Consider the following 20,500-nt stretch of genomic DNA (forward strand, 5'->3'; position numbering starts at 1 on the left):
TTTCCAAAGAAGGATTCGGCAGAGAGTAGAAAGAGACCTATTGTCAGTGCCTTTCAGAGATGAGAGAGAATGCATTTCAATTGTTTGTCGCATCTATCAGGACTTTGAGACTTTGACTACTTGTTATTTGCATTTCTTGAAGCTATTGGGTTACGAGAAGAATATTCTGAGGATGCACACACTGGGGTGTGACCATTTGTTCCTGATGATGAGTTTATGTTGCCAGGCTCTAAATCATGTCTCTGGGGTCATTACGGCTAAACTCCAATCACTGATGTACAGTTGGTTAAGCACATGAGAGCCGTTAAATTGGGGTGTGGTGGACTGTGTGAATACAGATTGCTGCCATTTTAATTTACTGTGACAAAGAGGACTATGTGAGAGCTTTCACAGTAGAACACCTTTTTGAAACAGAAACCGATTCAAAATGCTTTAAATATAAGGCAGGAAAACCGCAAGAACTTTAGTTTTATTCGCGGAGGGCTCGTTATCAATCACAGCTCAGTTTACTGTTTAAAATACTGTAAGGAAGAGGCAAGGATGAGAAGAATTTCCTTCTGCCAGCTGGAATAACTAGCATCTTTTCAAGAGAAAACTGTTGAGAGCATGTTTAGACTGAACATCTGCTCTAAGGGCTAAGGAAGAGAGATTTTTGCTGGCCCACAATAAACACAATTACACAGGGGTCCTAGTCTTGTCAAGACAAGTCAGAATGCCAAAATGATTTTTGTTCTACACAAATGGGAGACATGCAAACATTTCTAGAGACGATGGTGGCCGAGTCCACCTGGAAGAGAACCATTAATCCAGTAGCAACTTGATTGTTTCTAAGAAGTGAAGGTGTCTTTGTGGTCTAAGAAAGCCAGAACTTTACCAAAGAAAAATCAGGAACTAGTTGCAATTACACACTTGAACCTGTAGCTTTGGCCTGCACCTGCAACTGTAAAACATGGGCTGGCATCTGAAGAAACAGTCCTGACGATAGGCACATCTTTTCAACAATTGCTATTTAAACAAGAATACTAGCTGCTCTAAATGTGTGCAACAATTTTTTAGGAGCACAACAATGTTTTGCTTTAAAAAAAATTAACTTGGGGATGTCACTTCCTTTGAGGGTAAACAGCAAACTGCTCCTCAAAAAAAAACCACTGCGGACCCCAAGGACCTAAAAAACTACTGTCTCATATCCCTGCTCCTCTTTTCAGCGAAAGTTCTGGAAAGGGCAATAAATCTCCAACAACAACCTACTGGACCCCTCCCAATCTGGGTTCCACTCAAATCACAGCACCGAAAACCACCTGTTTGCGGCAACAGATGACATCAGGACTCTCCTAGACAAAGGAGAAACAGGCGCCCTGATTCTCCTTGATGTCTCAGCTACCTTTGACACAGTGTCCCACTACATACTCCAACAAAGACTTCATCAAATGGGGATCCAGGCTAATACCCTTAAATGGATCGCCTCCCTCTTCTCCGGAAGAGCCCAAAGGGTCCTCCTCCCGCCACGCACCTCAGGCCCAAGAAACATCATATGCAGTGTCCAACAAGGATACTCACTGAGCCCGACTCTATTCAACACTTACATGGCCCCTTTGGCCACCCTGGTCAGATCCTATGGTATGAAAATTATTTCCTATGCTGACGACACTCAGCTCATCATCTCCCTGTCTTCAGAACCCACCAACACCAAAGAAAACTTCCACAGATGCATGACCAGCGTCGAAAGCGGAATGGAAAACAGCAGCCTCAAACTAAACACCGCCAAAACCGAGATACTCTTATTCGGGAGCAACACCTCCCCACAAGACGATTCCTGGTGGCCAACGGAACTCGGCCCGCACCAGCAACCACAGAACAGGCATGAAACCTCAGCATCATACTCAACAGCAGGCTTACAATGAGGAAACAGGCAAATTCCATTTTATCCACCTGCTTTCTCACCTGCACATGCTCAAGAAAATCTGCAAATAGCTCCATCAGCACCAGATGTACCATCACCCAGGCCCTCAACACAAGCCGATTGAACTACGGCAACACACTCTATGTGGGGATAACCTCAAAACTACTCAACAGACTCCAGACAATCCGAAATGCTGCAGCCAGGCTTGTCCCCGACCTCCCGAGACAGACCCACATCACCACCCGTCTCAAGGCACTACACTGGCTCCCCGTCAGCGAACAGTACCAATTCAAACTGCTCACCCACACCTATAAGACACTTCACAACATAAGACCAGCATACCGCAACCACAGGTTGAACTTACACAGGTCCACTCGACAAGTAAGCTTCACATCACTATCCATGGCCCACACACCACCCATCTACAGGAGCAGCTCCCACCTTACAACAAATCAGGAAAGGCCTGAAAACCTGGCTCTTCGACTAACACCTCAGCAGCAGCCTTCCCTGGATACCCTTGCGGATGATAAGCAGCGCTATACAAATCCGGATTGATTGATGTTGCTCCCTAGTTTCTGTTTTTAAAAACCACACGCATCATATTTCTGTGTGTGACTTTGGTATTTAAAATTGACCGTTGTTTCCTATTGTTAATAACTAAATCACTGGAACTTTTTTTTCTTAACCAGTTGCGGCCGGCATGACTCGCGGGTGGTGTGCAGGGGAGGGGTTTAATTTAATTAAAAAAATATATCTATATAATTAAACTTACCTTTCCGGACGGCCGAGCCCGGCGTCTCCTCTGCTCTGTGATTGTTCAGGACGATACCCAGCCAGGGAATTATGGGCAGGCCATTAACTTACCTTTCCGGCCGTCCAGTCCCGGTGTCTTCTTTGCTCTGTGATTGGTCAGGACGATGCCCAGCCAGGGAATTATGGGCAGGCCATTTTGTCCATGTAGGCTGCATTGTAGCCTGCATGGAGATGGGCAGAGTGCGCATGACTGGTTTGGGCGGCCCCAGGGGGCCGACCAAACAGTCTTTGCGCACTCTGGAGTGGGCAGGCACACCACTCCCCCCTGCCCTGCTCTCGTAGCAGCCCCGCTCACCCCCACCCCACCGTCCCCCCGCCTGCAACCAAACATGAAATGGTAATAGTGGAAAGTTATTACCATTTTATGTTTCTGCTTCTCGCACTGCAAGAAGCCGTGGGGTGACGCTCCTCTGCATTAGTGGAGGAGCCACCCTTGTTCTTAACTGTACTGAAGTTTTTGTCATTTTTCTAACATTCATTGACCATATTTCTCCAAGGGAAGCATTGATGCTGCTGGGCCAGCACCCAGAAGTGAACCAGGTATGCCTCATAAAAACACCTTACCTAAAAGCGGCAGATTCTTTGGGAGCGAGCGCAGACAAAGCTCACATCAAGAATGAGCCCTCTCTCTCTCCTATAGCTTATCAGTCTCGTTTCCTATAATTCCGTATGACATTTACAAAAGTTCAAATGATCTTTACCACATTTGCTGTTTGCATTTGAAAATGGGAAGTATTCCTTTAAAATATGATTTCTTTAATGACAAGGTTTAAAATCTGAACAAAATAGCTAATGTATTAGCAGATGTCTACCAAACTATTGACTCTAAATTAAGATGAGCAATATTACAAAAACAGAACACACTTTTTAGGTCTCGCCTAGGCAGCGTTTGCACTGTCTCTTCATTTTTCACCCATCTTTTCAATTGGATCCTGTTATTGCCCTTTCTAAATGGTTGCTTTTGATTCATCAATAGGCTTAGTAGTCCCTCCTTAGTACCTCCTTTTATGACCTCCAATGAGTACTGGCCCTTTTACTAGTGTTGTTACTCCACAGGTTTTATTAAATGTCTGTGGGAACTATTTTCTTAAAGGACTTTCCCCTACCAGCCAGGACATGCTCTCCCACAACCGTTTTTTTTTTTAACCCAGCCTTGTTTCACGCTGCCTAACGCTCAGAACAAGCTGCATGCCACGCAAGTGGCCATGTGTAAACTAAAAAAAAAATTGTTTCAGAACTCGCCAGACCACACTATTATTAAACGTGGCTCCAGCTTAATTTAATACGCATGGGCACGGTATCCATTTTATCCTTATTTTTTTTTTTTAAATATATGCACGGGCGTTGCGCATGATCACGGCACCCGCTTAATTTAATATGCATGGGTGCCGTGCATGATTGATGTTGTTAAAGGGAGCTCATTTTACCATTTAAAAAATATATATTTATGCATGCACTCCGCGCATGATCACGGCACCTGCTTAATTTGATATGCATGGTCGCCACACATGATGATGTTGCACGGCACCTATTTGATTATTATTTTTTTTTTTTATGTAGGCGCATGATCATGGCGCCCCCTTAATTTGATATGCTCGAGCGCAGCGCATGATGTAATTGCACTGTGCCCATTTGATCTTTATTTTTTTTTAAATATATGCATGGGCGCCGTGCATGATGTTGTTGCACGGCGCCCATTTGATCATTTAATACAAGCATTTGCAATGCATTCGGTTTCGCCCTTGGGACCTTATATGTATTTAGCTATGCAGCACATTAGCCTGAGTGATGAAACATCTACCGTTCTTTAACATGGAGGGAAAGTAAGCACCAAACTGTGTGACACGCCAGGTATGGGAACACATGGAGAGAAATATTGCCTTTCAGAGGGAAATGGTATAGTGCAAAGCTCTGTTTTTAATATAAAATCAGGGCCTTAGGCGGTCATATCAAAAATATTGTCGGATGCTCATGGACGACAATTTCTATGGACTGGAATCTAGAGATTGCTAAAGTGATTCTGGTATTTTACTGACCTCTGCTGGTCGTTTTCTATGAAGAAAGTTAAATAGAGGCAGGTGCCAGAAAAAGAAAAAAAAGAACATCCCTCAGCAGAAAGTAATTCTGGTATTTTACTGACATCTACTGGTCAATTTTCATTAAGACAGTTAAATAGAGGCAGTTCAACAAGCAGAAAGCAAGTCTGGTATTTTACTGACTGTGAGAAAGTGCCATCTTTCTTGCATGGTATGCCCCCACTTTTTGCTGAATTGCTGAATGTACTTTGACTGAGTGTGCCCTGGACTCCTGCCAATCAGGTGCCCAGGGACTATGTTTCTTCCCTAAAACCAAAAACCCAAATTGGCACACCCTGGCCACATGTCAGCCCCTGGTAAATGGTACCCTAGGTACCCAGGTCCTTGTGACCAGGGAAGGCCTCTAAGGGCTGCAGCACTTATTGTGCCACCCTTAGAGGCCCTGTACCCTATTACAAACACACTGCCCTTGCAGGCTGAGTGTCTGGGTACAAGACAAAACAGAGAGTCGACATGGCACACATCCCTGTGTGCCATGCCCACAACCTACACTGCCCTGGCATACATCAGCCACCCCTCTAGCTGGGTGCCCTATGCCAGTGGTGTGGGCACAGGAGCATGAGCCCTGTGCCCCTACAGTACCCAGGTCCATTCCTGGGCACTGTAAGTGCAGTGCTGCCATTTAAGAGTATATGGTGCTGGGAGCTCGTCAAACCCGAACTCCACAGCACCATAATTGCAACACTGAAGACTGAGAAGTTTGGTATCAAACTTCTCAGCAAATTAAACTCGCACTGATGCCAGTGTGGGATTTAATGTACAAAGCACTACAGAGGGCATCTTAGAGATGCCCCCTGAAACCTAACCTACAATCCACGTCTTGCTTGAGAGGCTGCCTAGGCTGCCACACAGCAGACTTGTTGCTGGACCCCTGGGTGGAGAGCCCCCGCAATGCACATCCTGGGAGAGGTGCTAGGTCTCCTCCCCCAGGATGGGCAGGGGGAAGCTTCAAAGGCATGCTGCCTTTGTGAGCTTCACCAGGCCACTTGCTGTACTCAGCAACTGGCCCCCACGGGTTCTGACCCCCACTCTGGCGGGAAGACTGGCCGGAAACTCCAAGTAAGGACAGGGGATGTGCCAGCCCTGCCAACCCCACCCCTCAGGTGGGGGAGGCGAGGTGAAGCACATCTCCGGGCCCTCGCCATCTTGAAGATGGGGAGCCCTACCCAATCAGGACTAGGCCACTGCCCCTCTCCCACAGGAGAGTGGCAAACTAGGGGGTGTACCCACCCCAGGACAGTGACCCAGTGGTCCCTGCCCTTTACCTACCTGTAACGCCCCTAAATGTAGTATTTAGGGGCACCCTGAACCTTCCTTCCTCAGATTCCAGATTCTAAACCAGCAAAGAAGATCAAGAAGAAATAAGACCTGCCGTGCAGCTGCTAAGAATAGGAAGACACCAACTGCTTTGGCCCCAGCCCTACCGGCCTGTCGACCCTCGAACCTGCTCCTGCTAAATCCCAGCACGTCCTGTGGCCAGCAACCTCACAAACGCTGGAGGACCCGGCTACCTTGTGACTCTTGAGCACCTGGGACTCATACGAGCAGTGGCTCTGCTCAAAGTCCTGCACACTCTGCACCTGCCAAGCCTGGCCTGTGCCGGAGTGGACAAAGTCCCCGAGGACGTCCCCCCCGCGTTTGTGACCCTGAATCCAGCACCCAAGGACCCACCTCGATGCTCCTGACGACGCCTGCAGCCTCAGAACCAGGGACCCCCCCAACCGTGATCAACAGAGGGTAAGATTTCCCGACACCAAAAGGCATCCCTGCACCCGGCGCCCTGCGGCCCCCTGTGCCTGACTCCTGGGTACCTACCTATCCTCCAACTACCCAACTTCGGAGTGGTGGTGGCAACTGAAGAATCTTCGTCCCGAGCTTGCAGCCTTTGTTCGTCCTTGAGCTTTTCCATAGCAATCCATTGAGCGCCCGAAGGCTCAAAAGCACCCTGCACCCAGTCGCCCGGGTGGCCCTGGCAGTGCAACCTCTACTCCTACCTACTTTCCCATTTGCCCTGAGCAAGTGACCAGGAGCCCAGCTCCCACAGCTGTGTGGCCTGCTAGTCAGCAGCCACCAACCAAGGGCCCCCTGCCACCCATAGGATAACATTGGGCCTAACTCACTCTGCACCCGGCCGCCCCAGTGCCGCTTAGGGTGTAACAACTGTACTTACCTGACCCTGGGAGACCCCTGAGTCTATGCCCAGAACCTCAACTCTGCCAGTCGAGAACTTACCCAAAAGCCGATAACTCACTTTTCTTCCATAGGGTAACAATGACTGGTTTCTCTTCTAAGTGTGGAGTTTCTAAACTTTAAAATATTCACCTAATATCAACCGAGTAACGAAAACGGAAATACTCACCTGCTATTAGGAGAGATGGCAGTGCTGGATCTTGGTGCCGAGCACTGACCCTGAAAAGTACTTACGACCGTACTTACCACTAACTCAATTTTCTCCCATAGGAAACCATTGTTGATTTTTGCAAACTACAAATATTCTTTAAAAATCGTGCTAACTGTGGAAACGTAATTACTTACCTGTTTTAGATAGATGTCCCAGTACTGAGCCTAGGAGCTAGTAACGAGAACATACTTTACCCGTAACTTGAATTTTCTTCCATAGGAAACCATTGACTGTTTTTCTGTGAAATTTCTTCTAAATGTCGATTTTGCAAAATTATAAATATTCCTTACAAATCGCCTGTATAACTTAAACGCAGTTTCTCAACTGCTTACAGGTGGTACACTAGTGCTGGATCTAGGATCCAACACTGACCTAGAAAAAGTAACCATAACCCCACTTACCTGCTAAGTGAATTTCCTTCCATAGGATAACATTGGTAATTTGATTAGAAAAGTAATCCTGAAAGTAATAAATTGCATATAACTTAAAATTCCCATTGAGCTCAATGTATTATTGTGTTTGAAATGGTGTTGCTTATTGCAACAAACTGTAACTATTACCTGCAAAAGTCAATTGCATATAGCAAAGTATTTAACTAAAGCATCTCATTCTGAGAAAGTATATTTTGATACCTAATGTTGGTTCTAAAATAAAACAACCATATATTTTTTATACCAACCATTGGCCTAGAGTTCAGTTCTTGAGTGTGTGAGACCATTTGCTGACTGAGTGTGTACAACAAATGCTTTACACTGTCCTCAGATACTGCCTTACTGCTCGACCAAACTACCACTTTAGAGAGTAAGGTTATATCTAACTTTAGCCTCTGCCAAACCTCTGGGGACTGTGGACTCTGTACACACTGTAACTATTCGGAAACAGAATATACAGAGCCATTTTCCTACACTGACCTCTACTGGTCGTTTTCTATCCAGACAGTTAGATAGAGGCAGTTAAACAGAAAAAAGGCCATAACCGGAAGCAGACAAGTCCTAGGCCTGATCTCCAGAGCCCACAAAATACATACAGATATAAGTATATACTAAAGTATATACAAGAGGTCTCGAATGTTCGACCTAAAAATATATATATGCACGGGCGCCGCACATTATCACGGCGCCCGCCTAATTTGATATGCAGGGGCGCCGCACGTCATGTTGTTGCATGATGCCCATTTGATTATTACTGGTTTTTTTGTAAAACATCAAACCTGGCCCTCCCAGTGCCCCGTCTGAGGGCTGGCCCGCTGCCAACGTCACGCTGCTAACGTCGCTAGCCTGGGACAAAGGACAGAATAGAACACAAGTGCAGTGATTGTAATATATTTCGATTGTAATTGTATTTAAATTGTATTAAAGCCGTGTGTGAGACTTAGAATGCTTAGTTGGCTGTTTGGCAATGTTCTTGTAGCACCTGTTACTGACTCAACACCCTCCTTTCTGCACTGCCCCCTTTTCTGGCATCCAGAGGTCAAGGGCAGCAGCTCAGACCTAAGGGGGAGCATCGCAGTGTCTGGGGATGTGCGCTGCACACCTAGGCCCAACACCCCCCTGCAGACAGGCGCCTTAGAGCACAATTGCCCAATTCTCTGCTGCGCTTTACTACTATTAAAGCACCCCTCCACCAAACCACAGTTGCGGTAGGAGGAAGAAATGCCACATCCCACATTGAAGGACCTCACGGCTTTAAACATTGAGAAAAGAGAAAGATACAGCAACCTGCACATTTTTCTCAGTCAAACCTACACAGACGGAGAAAATAAATCTAATTTCTCTGCCACATATCGCTTAACTATGTAATAATCAAGGGGGGGGGGGGGGAGAGGAGAAGCTGTGAACCATTCGGCTTCCAATTGTTAATGCAAAAAATCAATAAAGAATGTCTTGTGTAGCCAGGGTCTTTTTGGTCTTGGTTCCGTCGAAAAAAAACCTCATAACCGTACACAGGTGGGAATGGCGGTATGTACTGAGTCACCGCTAGAGTGTACTAGTACAGCATTATCATAGGGTCTTTAGTTTGTATGTATGCTGACCTCCACCAGGAGGAAGACCAACTGGTTTTACAGTAGCGTCCAGGCATAAAAATAGAAGTATAAAGAGGGTGTGATAGTGCTCAGGTATAGTGAGGTTAAAATTCTCTAAATCGTTTTTTCTGAAGAATCTTTATTCAAAGAATGTTGATAAGAGAAGTTAAAAATTGGAGTGCGGATAAAGACCGAGTAACTGGTCTACCGTACTTTTAAGGGTCAAGGGTCAACATGTTTCAGCCTTCTGTTGTAGTCTAAAGGCTTTCGTCAGGACCGAATTTAATAAAGGAGACGCGTTGTGGCTCCTGATATAGTGGATGTTCTCCACCAGTTGTTTAAGAAGTCAGATCCGTAGTATCTGTACCTAATAGAGAAGGAAAAAACAAGTGCGTTTGGATAATCCTATTTTTATAAACTTCCTGTATGAATCATACTTTATGTCTTAAGTGACTCACTTATGTGGCTACTGTTATGATCAACGTGTAGTGAGGTTGATAACTACGTGAACTATTAGGTCACTCATGTATTCCGATTCTGGGCAAATGGCGCAAAATGAAGGGATCTGGCTAAATGAAGGTAGAGGAACTGGATGTGAATTAAAAGATACCCATTAGAATGGTTTGTCTTATTCACTATAGCGCCTTGATGTCGTAGGTTCTAAAGGTGCAGGGCGTATTCGTGTAGGCCTAAAAAGGTAAAGATCAGGGATATAACAAGTTAGCCGTATCTGGGTCATACGTGCGGAAACTCGCGAGGTGTTTACCCAAAATTCTAATTACCAATTAGCAGTAGTGGCCCTAAACGCATGTGGTCACCAGTGTGCTGGAATACAAGTGATCGCTAGATGGAAGGCGTATCATATTGGTATTCCCATGCGGTCCTGCTGTTTGGAACTAGTTCGCTGTCCATTTCGTGTTTAACAGACATACACGACAGAGGCAAAATACATCATTACCTTGTGAATGCGTGATATTAACTTTCTCGAGGTACCGAACGGCACATGCGGAACTTAGTTCTGGAACAACAAAATATAATAGGAGGATACACAAAAGGTTAGAGGCGCCTTACTTTATGTGAAGACTCGTATTCATTTTAGCCAGATCCCTTCATTTTGCGCCATTTGCCCAGAATCGGAATACATGAGTGACCTAATAGTTCACGTAGTTATCAACCTCACTACACGTTGATCATAACAGTAGCCACATAAGTGAGTCACTTAAGACATAAAGTATGATTCATACAGAAAGTTTATAAAAATAGGATTATCCAAACGCACTTGTTTTTTCCTTCTCCATTGGGTACAGATACTACGGATCTGACTTCTTAAACAACTAGTGGAGAACATCCACTATATCAGGAGCCACAACGCGTCTCCTTTATTAAATTTGTTTCTGACGAAAGCCTTTAGACTACAACAGAAGGCTGAAACATGTTGACCCTTGACCCTTAAAAGTACGGTAGACCAGTAACTCGGTCTTTATCCGCACTCCAATTTTTAACTTCTCTTATCAACATTCTTTGAATAAAGATTCTTCAGAAACAACGATTTAGAGAATTTTAACCTCACTATACCTGAGCACTATCACACCCTCTTTTTACTTCTATTTTTATGCCTGGACGCTACTGTAAAACCAGTTGGTCTTCCTCCTGGTGGAGGTCAGCATACATACAAACTAAAGACCCTATGATAATGCTGTACTAGTACACTCTAGCGGTGACTCAGTACATACCGCCATTCCCACCTGTGTACGGTTATGAGGGTTTTTTTCGACGGAACCAAGACCAAAAAGACCCTGGCTACACAGGACAAGTTGTCCATTCTTTATTGATTTTTTACATATCGCTTAACTCCATTGAAGTTTCGATTTTGATTTGTTCATCTGGAATATAATATAAACATGGCTTACTATTTAAAGGGTTGTTTTCTGCTCTTCTTCATGAAAACTGAGGCCCACAGACTCATTTAATTGCTCTTTAACTCTTCTGTCTTTTGCTGTGGTGCTAACAAGGTGGCATTTTCCCCCATGCTCTTCGCTTTGAGTTAGCAAATTAGTAACTACTTGTTTCCATATTAATGGCCCACTAGTGATGGGGGGCCACAGTGCATGCACACTTCAGTGCTAAAGGGGGGAGTTGCTGTTGCAGAGAAGCTGAGGCGTACTGAAGTAAAGAGGCTCTCAAAAAGAGGGAGCGTAGGGGTAATGATGAGCACCAAACCAGGACTCTCTCTCAAATCAGGTGTTTATCAATAGCAGGGCCTCCATTTCCAATGCTGGAGATCTACTCCCCAAGTTTACTCCACATTTGTTCACTTACAGTTGTTTGGGCATTCAAACGGAATTATGAATACATTTTACAGAAATGTGTCTTCTTAATTTTAACTTCCCAAACCCTACTCTCCACGAAATAAAGAATGTTAGTAATTCTCCGGGTCCACAGTCGGCAGCTCTCAAGGTTAGACACTGGCGTCTTTTTGCTTTCCCTCCTCCACTTGTGACCTCAAGCTCAGGTAGAGATTGTTCAGCATTCCTCATTTTTTTCTGTGACGATAGTCATGTATTTACATTTTATTTTTCAGTGTTTATGATGGTCGCCATGTATTTACATTATATATACATATAAAGCCCCTGTTTTAACCAATGCTGAGATTCAAACCCTATTGCCCGGGTCCGAAGTCAGCAGCTCTCAAAGTTACGCTACAACTTCTCCCATTGATTTTTCTTGTTTGTTTGGCCAGCTTTGGTCATCTGTTGCCTCCTTGCTCGCACCACCTCCCTCCCTAAAAATCTGAAATGCAGCACACATTTTGTTGTCACCCGCTCCACACTTAAAACCTGTGCTCTTTACTACTCGTGTATTTTTTATAACAACCCCACCCCAAATACGTAGTACATTTGCCTGTGCTCAAGTACTGTTCGTGTCAAATCACATCGTAGTGATTGTAACACTGCACCGTTTCCACAACATGCAAACGCCATCCACTTAAAATACATCTGATCATTCTACATAACGCCAACCTACAGACGTCACCCTTTGCCCCACCCTCTTTTGCAATTTTGAATATGACTACCTGTACAGGTCCGCCTTCACACTTCTTGAAAATTCTCTAGTTATTATTAATTGTACAAGTTTTGAAGCCACTTACTGATTTTAAACATAAAGCTCACCATTCGACCCTTGGCGATTCTGGGCATTCTTTTTCCTAAATACCTTAACCATAGCCCCTTCCCCTAGCCAACTGAACATTTGATGCATCATCGTCCTTGCCTTTAGTTGAAGATCTTAAACGTCACTCCATTACATTTTTCATTCTTTTCACCTCTGTTCTTCATTCTCTTAGGGGCATATCAACAACAACCGGCGATAATTATCGCTAAGCGCACTTAGCGCTAGGATAATTATCGCCGGCTAGTGTGGATTTTTATCGCTGAGATAGCGTGCTATTAGCAACGCTTATCTCAAAAGCGATAAAAATCCTACCGCTAACAGCGATAATCCCATGAAGTTTGGCGATAGCTTGCTGATAGGGCCTTACATACTTAGCCATGATATCCACCTTCCATAGGATATCATGGCTAAGTCAGTTTCAAAGCAGGCGTAAGGAAAGAAGCGATAACAGAGGTTATCGCAACTTTTCTTGTCGCTATGCTGCTTTGCGTGAGGCATGATAATAGGAGAAATGTCGCTTAGCGACATCTCTCCCGTTATCCTGGGAAGGAACGCCCACTTTGCATCTCATTAGAGATGCAAAAATGGGCGTTCGGAATTCAGGCGCTAAGGCAAGGTTTCACGCAATAGCGTGACCTTGCTGATATAGCGATAAAATTATCGCCGCTTTTCGGCCGAAAACGGCCGCAAAAGCGGCGATAATTTTTTATCGCCGCCTTGTAGATATGCCCCTTAGTCTTTAAAAATTGTGACATCACCCTCCTTCATCTGTCACTCTTCCTGCTTTTCAAACATGGCAGTTTGTAATTATAACGTTTTCCCAGACACTCCTAAATTAAAAGGCTACCTGTAATCACAATTTTAAATAGTATGATTTCCATTAAACCCAATGGACCGTTTTGTGCCCGACGATTTGAATAATAATAGGTGTCTATCCTCCCTCCAACCCCCTATGGTCCTTTCTTCCTCTTTCTCACCTCCTTGTTCCCCTCCCCCCCCCTCTTCCCTCCCCCCCTACTTTTCCCCCCTCGGTACAGGCCCCTTGTTGGGGTTCTTAGGCCTGGCACACACCGGACGCAGGTACATCAGCGGGGTGTTTCTGCCATACAGCGGCACTTAGGTTAATTGTTTTGTTAGGGTATGGTTGGGGGAGGGTTATTGCGGGTGGGGGTGAAATGGGTATTGCACTAGATTGCATTTATCGGAATTGTCACTAGCTGCCTGGGGTAGCAGTTTGTTTACCTCTGCTATAAGAAATGTTGTATTCTCTGGGAACTGATGATCTTCTCCGACTGTTGGGCTACAACCTGTGAACACGATGTCTTCCAAATGACTTTCTGGTAATGTTTCCAACACGGTTACTACTTGAAATATGTAACTGTAAGTTAAATGTGATACTCAAAAATATTTTCTAAAAAAAATAAAAAAAATATTAGGTGTCTAAAACTTATTTAAATATGGGCAGCTTCTCCCAAATATATGAACTGCAATGCCATGGCCAGATACCCCTATAGGGTGATAGTGCTGCGCTAGATAAATGCTGACTGGTTGCAAGAGAGCAGCATTTGTTTGTGCTTAAAATGTTTGAAATATGTGAATGTTCTCACATACTCAGGTGAATGCACCCCCTTCGCCCCACTCCTTCCTCTTCTTTGCTTCTGTACGCAAGATAAAATTTGGGCCAAGTATGAGTATTGCTATTAATAGGTGTGAACCCAAAAGCACTGTTGTAGCAGGAAATAAAAGTAAGCAATAAGCGGGGACTTTGGAGAGCAACGTTTTTTTGCCATGTTTTGTCAAACGATCGATTCATTTTGTTCACTTAGAAAACAAACTCTTGCACGGACCGTGTCCATATCGTGTAACCTTGTATTTAAGGTTTTATTTCCTCTGTTCATTGCTCCGAATGGCATGCCCAAGGCATCCTTTTTCGAATTTCCTGGTCATTGGAACGTTTGCGGGTTTCATTAACAAAGTGATATTTGTTTGTGAAATGGTGTTTCGACTAATGTAACTTATGGTGTTTGGAGGTACCACATCGACCTCATGTATGTATCATACAGTGCTTGCGACTTCCTTCGGCACTAGTCGCCTATAATGTTTGTGATGGAAGTCACTGTAACTTTGAAAACTGGGGAGGTTGGGGTGAACGTTTAGGGAGCGCTGCACTTAGGGCCATATTAGCAACAACTTGCGATAATTATCGCAAACCGCGCTTAGCGCAATTTTTTTATCACCTCCTATCGCTGGATTCTATTGCGGAGATAACGCTGTATTACCAACGTTTATCTCCACGGCGATAAAAATCCAGCCATAGTGGCGAATCCCATCTTCAACGTGAGATTTCCAGCGATAAAAATCCTATCGCTAAGGAAAATCTCGCTAATAGGCAGGTGGGGACTTAGCCGTAGAATCCACCTCCCATTGACTATTATGGCTAAGTCAGGATTTTACCAGGTGTAATATCCTGGCGTTAATCGCGGTGAGCGCGCTTTTTTTATCACGCCACGGGTATTGCTAATAGGCGATAGCTGTGTTAGCGACTGCTTTCAATCGCTACCAGTTTGGGTACGCCCACTTTGCATGTCATTAGCGATAAATATCGCTGACATGCAAAGCGGGCCCCAAACCGGTCGCTATCGCCTGGAAGCTGTTGCTAACTGCTGTTAGCGACAGCTTGGTAATTGGGCGATTAAAAAATCAAAGCTTTATCGGCAAAAAGTGCAAATAAAGCGGCGATCTGGCCCTTGCTAATATGCCCCTTAATCTTTCACTTGCAGCTTCGGCGCTGCATCTCCCCCAAACACAAAGCAAGGAAAGGGTGCAGTGCCACAGGCTGTTACCAGGTGTCCCTGTGGAGTTGTAAACAGGCTTCTATTAGCCACATAATGCACTGCACCCACAGGTACACCTAGTAACAGCCTTTGGTACTGCACCCTTTCCTTGCTTCGTGCATTTGCTTTCCTTACCTTTGCCATTGCTGGGATATTTTTAAAGGAAAAAAAGACATAATTTGCAAACGCCAATAGCTCCAACTTTCTGCAAATGCTTGTTTTATTTGGACCAGAACACGAATTACAAAGTATCAATGGAAAGGGCAGCTGCGCCCACTCTGATCGGCACCATGGTCTTTAGTAAATAAAGGTCTTGTAAAATGTTACCTCTTCCGAGAGTGAAACCGCTTGTCCGAAGATATTAGATCATAGAGCAGCTGTATGTCAGCAAGCCCTGGCAGGAAGATCAGCACGGCCCCCTCTACAGTTCTGTACTGTGGACTCAGATCTACAAGAAACAAAATCGGAAACCATTTAACAGACGTCATTATGCTGCGGTCACATACTGTACTTGAAAAGGCCACCAGGAAAATCCTTGCCGGATAAACTAAACCAATCACAGTGCAGCAGGAGTGCGAAGAAAAACAATGCACTCTGTTTTTGGGTCGCAATAACCACTTTATTCAGGCTCTTTAACGCCTGAGAAATTAACAGAGGGGCATATTATCATGACAGGCGATAACATTATCGCCGCTTTAGCGGCAGAAAATGAGTAAGGCGATGCAGCGCAAATCAATGCGTCGCCGTACTCTGCGCACTGAGGGCGTTCCATGTATGTTGCAGTGGCTTTTTTTCACGCACACCGATGGAATTTGACACTGCCGCAGATTTACAAAGCAATGTAAACCCGGGGAAGTGCCAAATCTGAACACCTCCCGAGGTGAGGCGCAGTGAGGGGAAATTTGTTTATTTCTCCTCGTTTTTTCCTCTTTCTATGTGTGCTGCATTCTGCAGCACATGTTGAAAGAGGAAAACCCCTCTTAGGATTGATTTTGTGCAAGAAGTGTCCCTTCCTGCAATAAAACACAATCCTGCATGCAACGGAGGCACCCTTGCACCATGGTGCAAGGGTGTCTAGGTTGGTGCTAGGCAGCACAGTGCGAGCCAGAGCGGAAAGAAAAGACAGGAGTGCACAGAATTACTTAAACATGGTGCATGCCTGCCCTTTCACTTGGCGTAGGGCAGCATAGCAAGGTGCCTTGCTGGGCTGCCCTGTGTCAAAATCCCATAAATAAGCCCCTCAGTGTTCAAATGAAGGTGGTTCCACTTCAACACTATTAATGAGAATATACGTCTTTGGTTTTCCACCATCACAACGAAACATAAAGAGATCAAAATCTATTTCCAATTGTAACTGTACTATAGGAAAAATAACTTTAAACAATATAGGGTGCGAACCAACTAATCGGCGGCGGGGTAACAATTTTCCAGGAAACCGCTGGACAATATTTGAAGAAGAAATCTGATTTGCATTTAATTACAAAGGAGAAAATGAACATTACAAATAGTATTAAGCTAACTGGTGACTGGAAAGAGGGTTTAGAATTAGTTATGTTGGTGTAGAAATGTGTGAAATGTCTGTAGAACGATGGAACGCTACCAAGGACCAGAAATCTGTGGAAAGTAAAATTTCCTTCAGGTAAGTTGTACATGGCATACATCTTGGCTAATGTTCAGCCATACTTTTTTTAAGTGTATGAATAGGAAATCCTGAAAACACTTAGGGAATAGCAGAGAGAAAAACATGGAAAATCTGAACTCTAAAAATGTTGAAGTACCTAAATCAACTTAATACTACCAGGGCAGACTAGAGGAGACCAGACTAGAGGAGGGCAGTAGATGAAGGCATGCAAAACAGTAGATTTTCCAACTGTGCCTCTGACATCCTAGCCATATAATTTGCAGTCTTTACATGGAGGTTGTGACGAAGGTGGAGCCATCTACAGCTACATCATCTGTTAGGCTTATGAGCGGGGCTAGTTCCACTGAGGATGCCCCTCAGTTTTGGGTGAAGTAAGCAATATGAGAGACTCCCAGAAAGTGGAGTACAATAACCCTAACGTGCTGAGAATTATCCCCAGCAAGCTAGGGAGACAGGAAATGCGGGGGCGCTAGCAATGTACACCCATTTTGAGTCTAGATTGTCGGTGTCGAGTTCAATCATCCTACAATGGCACTGATGCAATTTGAAAGGATATGCCCCGAAAATAGATTATATTTGGGATACAGAGCCGCTCTGATAGAGAAATAACGTAATGAAAGCAAATTAAAAATACTCCAGTTTTTAATGTGTGCATGGCGAAGGTCCAGACTGGGGCTTGAAGCTCCACAAGCAAAAGTCTACATTAGCTACAAATTCTCAAATCCATCCAGATAAGGGCTCTCCACTGCAAACTCCAAATGTATACTCTCTAGAGTTGTTCAGGGTCCACAAAAATGTATTAATCTGACTCTTGAGTTAGACTGGTGGAATAGTCACTAAAGAATTCCAGAACAGAAAAAGGAGATTCATGTTAATTCTGTTTTGGTTGCATTGATTCAAGAAAAAGGGATAGAGTTACTCTCCTTATAGGAGCATTGCAACGGTAATAGATCTCGCCATTATGATGAAAGTGTTGAGCTATTTGATTTGCTAATGTTTGTTTGTAAATAACAAGTTAATTACCTTTGGTAACGCTCTTTCTGGTAGACTATCTAATCGCAGATTCTTCACCTTTTGAATATTTCCCAGACGTCAGATTGGATCCAGAAACTTTTGGGCCGTACCTCTGCATGCTGGTAGGTGGCGCAGTGCAGCTATACATTGACTCAGTTCTGGAAATTACACGCAGGCCTATACAGACGTCACCCCCACAAGATGGCATCAGTTGCTTTTGAAGATGTCTGCACCTGCAGACAGTCCTACCAGCAAATTGTCTTTGATCAGTGTGCAGATTCCTAGACTTAGGTTCGTATTAATCGGTAGAGCCCAATTTACAGAACAGGAAGGATGGGAGGGTCAGAGAGGAATCTGCGGTTAGATGAAGTCTCTACTAAAAAGAACATTACCATAGATAAGTAACTTGTTCTTCTGATTGAGACTTATAACGACAGATTCCTCACCATTTGAATAGATACTAGAGAAGTACCTATCAAGAGGTGGGTCTGTGAATGAGCTCCAACCAATAAGTCCTGTATGACCAAGTGGGCAAAACGCTCCTCTTTGTGAACCTGGCTCTCCAGACAGTAAAGCTTCATGAACATATGGAGCAATGCCCACTTAGATGCCTGGCAGATGTCGTGGAAAGGAACTCCGTGTGCCAACAAAGTCATAGGAGCTTTAGCCCTGGTAGAATGGGCTCGCAGACCTTCTGGAGGCCGCTTTTCGGCAACTGCATAGCAGATCTTAATGCAGATTAGGCACAGCCTTGCCTTTTTTCACTCCAGTGAACCCAACAAAGATCTGATCCATCCGCTGTTCTTTAGTATGTTCAATGTAAATGCTTACAGCTCTTGTGGGGTCCAAGCAATGAAGCCTCTCCTCCTACTTAGAGAGGTGAGGGAGGGCATATAACGCCAGCAGGGTGATGGTTTGAGCAACATGGAATGATGTACTGACTTTTGGTAAGAAGGAAGCTCGCACCAGCAGAACCAGTTTGTCTGGGATGAAGGTGGTGTACGACAGGTTGACATAGAGAGCTTGAAGCTCACTCACTCAATGTGCTGAGGTGAAGGTGATGCGGAACACTGTCTTGAGGGTGAGGAGCCACCAGGGACAGCTGTGAAACGGCTCAAACGGTGTGCACATAAAAAATGTGAGGACCACGCTAAGGTCTCATTGAGGCATTCAGAAATGTGAGGGAGGAAACAAGTGTTGAAAACCTTTAAAAAAAACAGCAGACATTGTGCATTCTTGGCAGTGGTGAATGGATCGAGCCTAGGCTACCACCATCTGGGTTACAGAACGTATGTCAACTCCAGGCTGTAACTGCAACTCATTGTCCACTAGGTGAGCTCCTCTGCCCTGGAATTTATAGACACTGTGAGGTTGTTCACCACCAGTAAAATCCCTTGATGGTCCAGCCATTTTTAAGGCGTAGCACCTCCTGGCACAGAGTCCTGGACCCTACACACCCCTGCTTGTTGAAATAACACATGATGGTGATGCTGTCTGTAAGCACCTGCACCAGCCTCCTTTCGATGGATGGAAGAAAGGCTTTCAACACAAAGTGAACAGCCTTCAGCTCCAACAGGTTGATATGGAGCCAACCTCTGCCGAAGACTAGAGGCTTCTGATCTCCACCCAGGAGGGACACATCATCACCACTGTCAACTTTGGGTCGGGTAGAGAGATGGGTATTTCGTAGACCCAATTGCGCTCCAGCAACCATCACTCCAGATCTTTTGAAGTATCCTTCAAGATCTGGATGTGATCAGACCAGTCCCCTTGATGGTGGGCCCACAAAGACATCAGATCTCACTGCAGAGTTCACATATGCCACCTTGCATGCCTGACCAGCAGGACAGAGGCTGAAAGATCAGAATCATGGTCTGAATGTCCTGGACTCTCTTCTGCTGGGGAAAGGCATGAAACTCGACCTTGTGCAAAATGGCTCAAATAAAGGGAGCATTTGAGAAGGAGTCCGCTGTCACGCTGATAGTGAACCCTAAAGATGAAAGGAGGTTCGCCGTAGTCTGGAGGTGGTTGACGACTGCCTGGGACGAGCCCGTCTTCAACAGCCAGGCGCTAAGGTAGGGAAAGGTTGAGTCCCCTGACCTCCGAAGATTTGATGCTACCACTGCCATCACTTTCATTAACACACAAGGGGCACTGGTGAGACCAAAGGGGAGCACAGCAAATTGAAAATGCTCCTGTCCAACTACAAACTGCAGGTAGCACTGATGGGCTTGCAGGATGGGTATAACGAAATAGGCATCCCACATGCCCAATGCCACCATCCAGTCGAGGGCTGACACGACCAGGGTCAGTATGAGCATCTTGATATTTTCCATCTAGAGGAAGACATTGAGAGGGCCAGGTCTAAAATAGGACAAAGACCTCAGTCCTTCTTCAGCACCAGAGATTAGTAATAACAACCAAGACCTACTTTAGGCACAGGCACTCTCTCAAGAGCCCCCTTGGCCTAAAGGATTTGCACTTCCCACTGTTTGACGGACAGATGATCCACCGTTAATTGCTCTGGGTATGGTGAAAGGTGTGGCAAAGGAGCAATACAGGGCAAGGTGAATCCCTTCCAGACTATCTGCAGAACCGACTTGTCT

General features: G+C 44.9%; 1 protein-coding gene across 1 annotated transcript in view; it reads right to left on the minus strand.

The window, feature by feature from the left end:
• DHX29 (DExH-box helicase 29) overlaps positions 1–20,500 on the minus strand; it is a 1,004,292-nt gene that overhangs the window by 187,463 nt on the left and 796,329 nt on the right. Inside the window, exon 16 of the mRNA XM_085631302.1 lies at positions 15,566–15,686. Within this exon, the coding sequence (XP_085487428.1) occupies positions 15,566–15,686 (121 nt within the window). The remainder of the gene's footprint in view (positions 1–15,565; positions 15,687–20,500) is intronic.

This window comes from Triturus cristatus, chromosome 2_1 (genome assembly GCF_964204655.1).
Source record: "Triturus cristatus chromosome 2_1, aTriCri1.1, whole genome shotgun sequence".
In the NCBI taxonomy this organism is placed as follows: domain Eukaryota; kingdom Metazoa; phylum Chordata; class Amphibia; order Caudata; family Salamandridae; genus Triturus; species Triturus cristatus.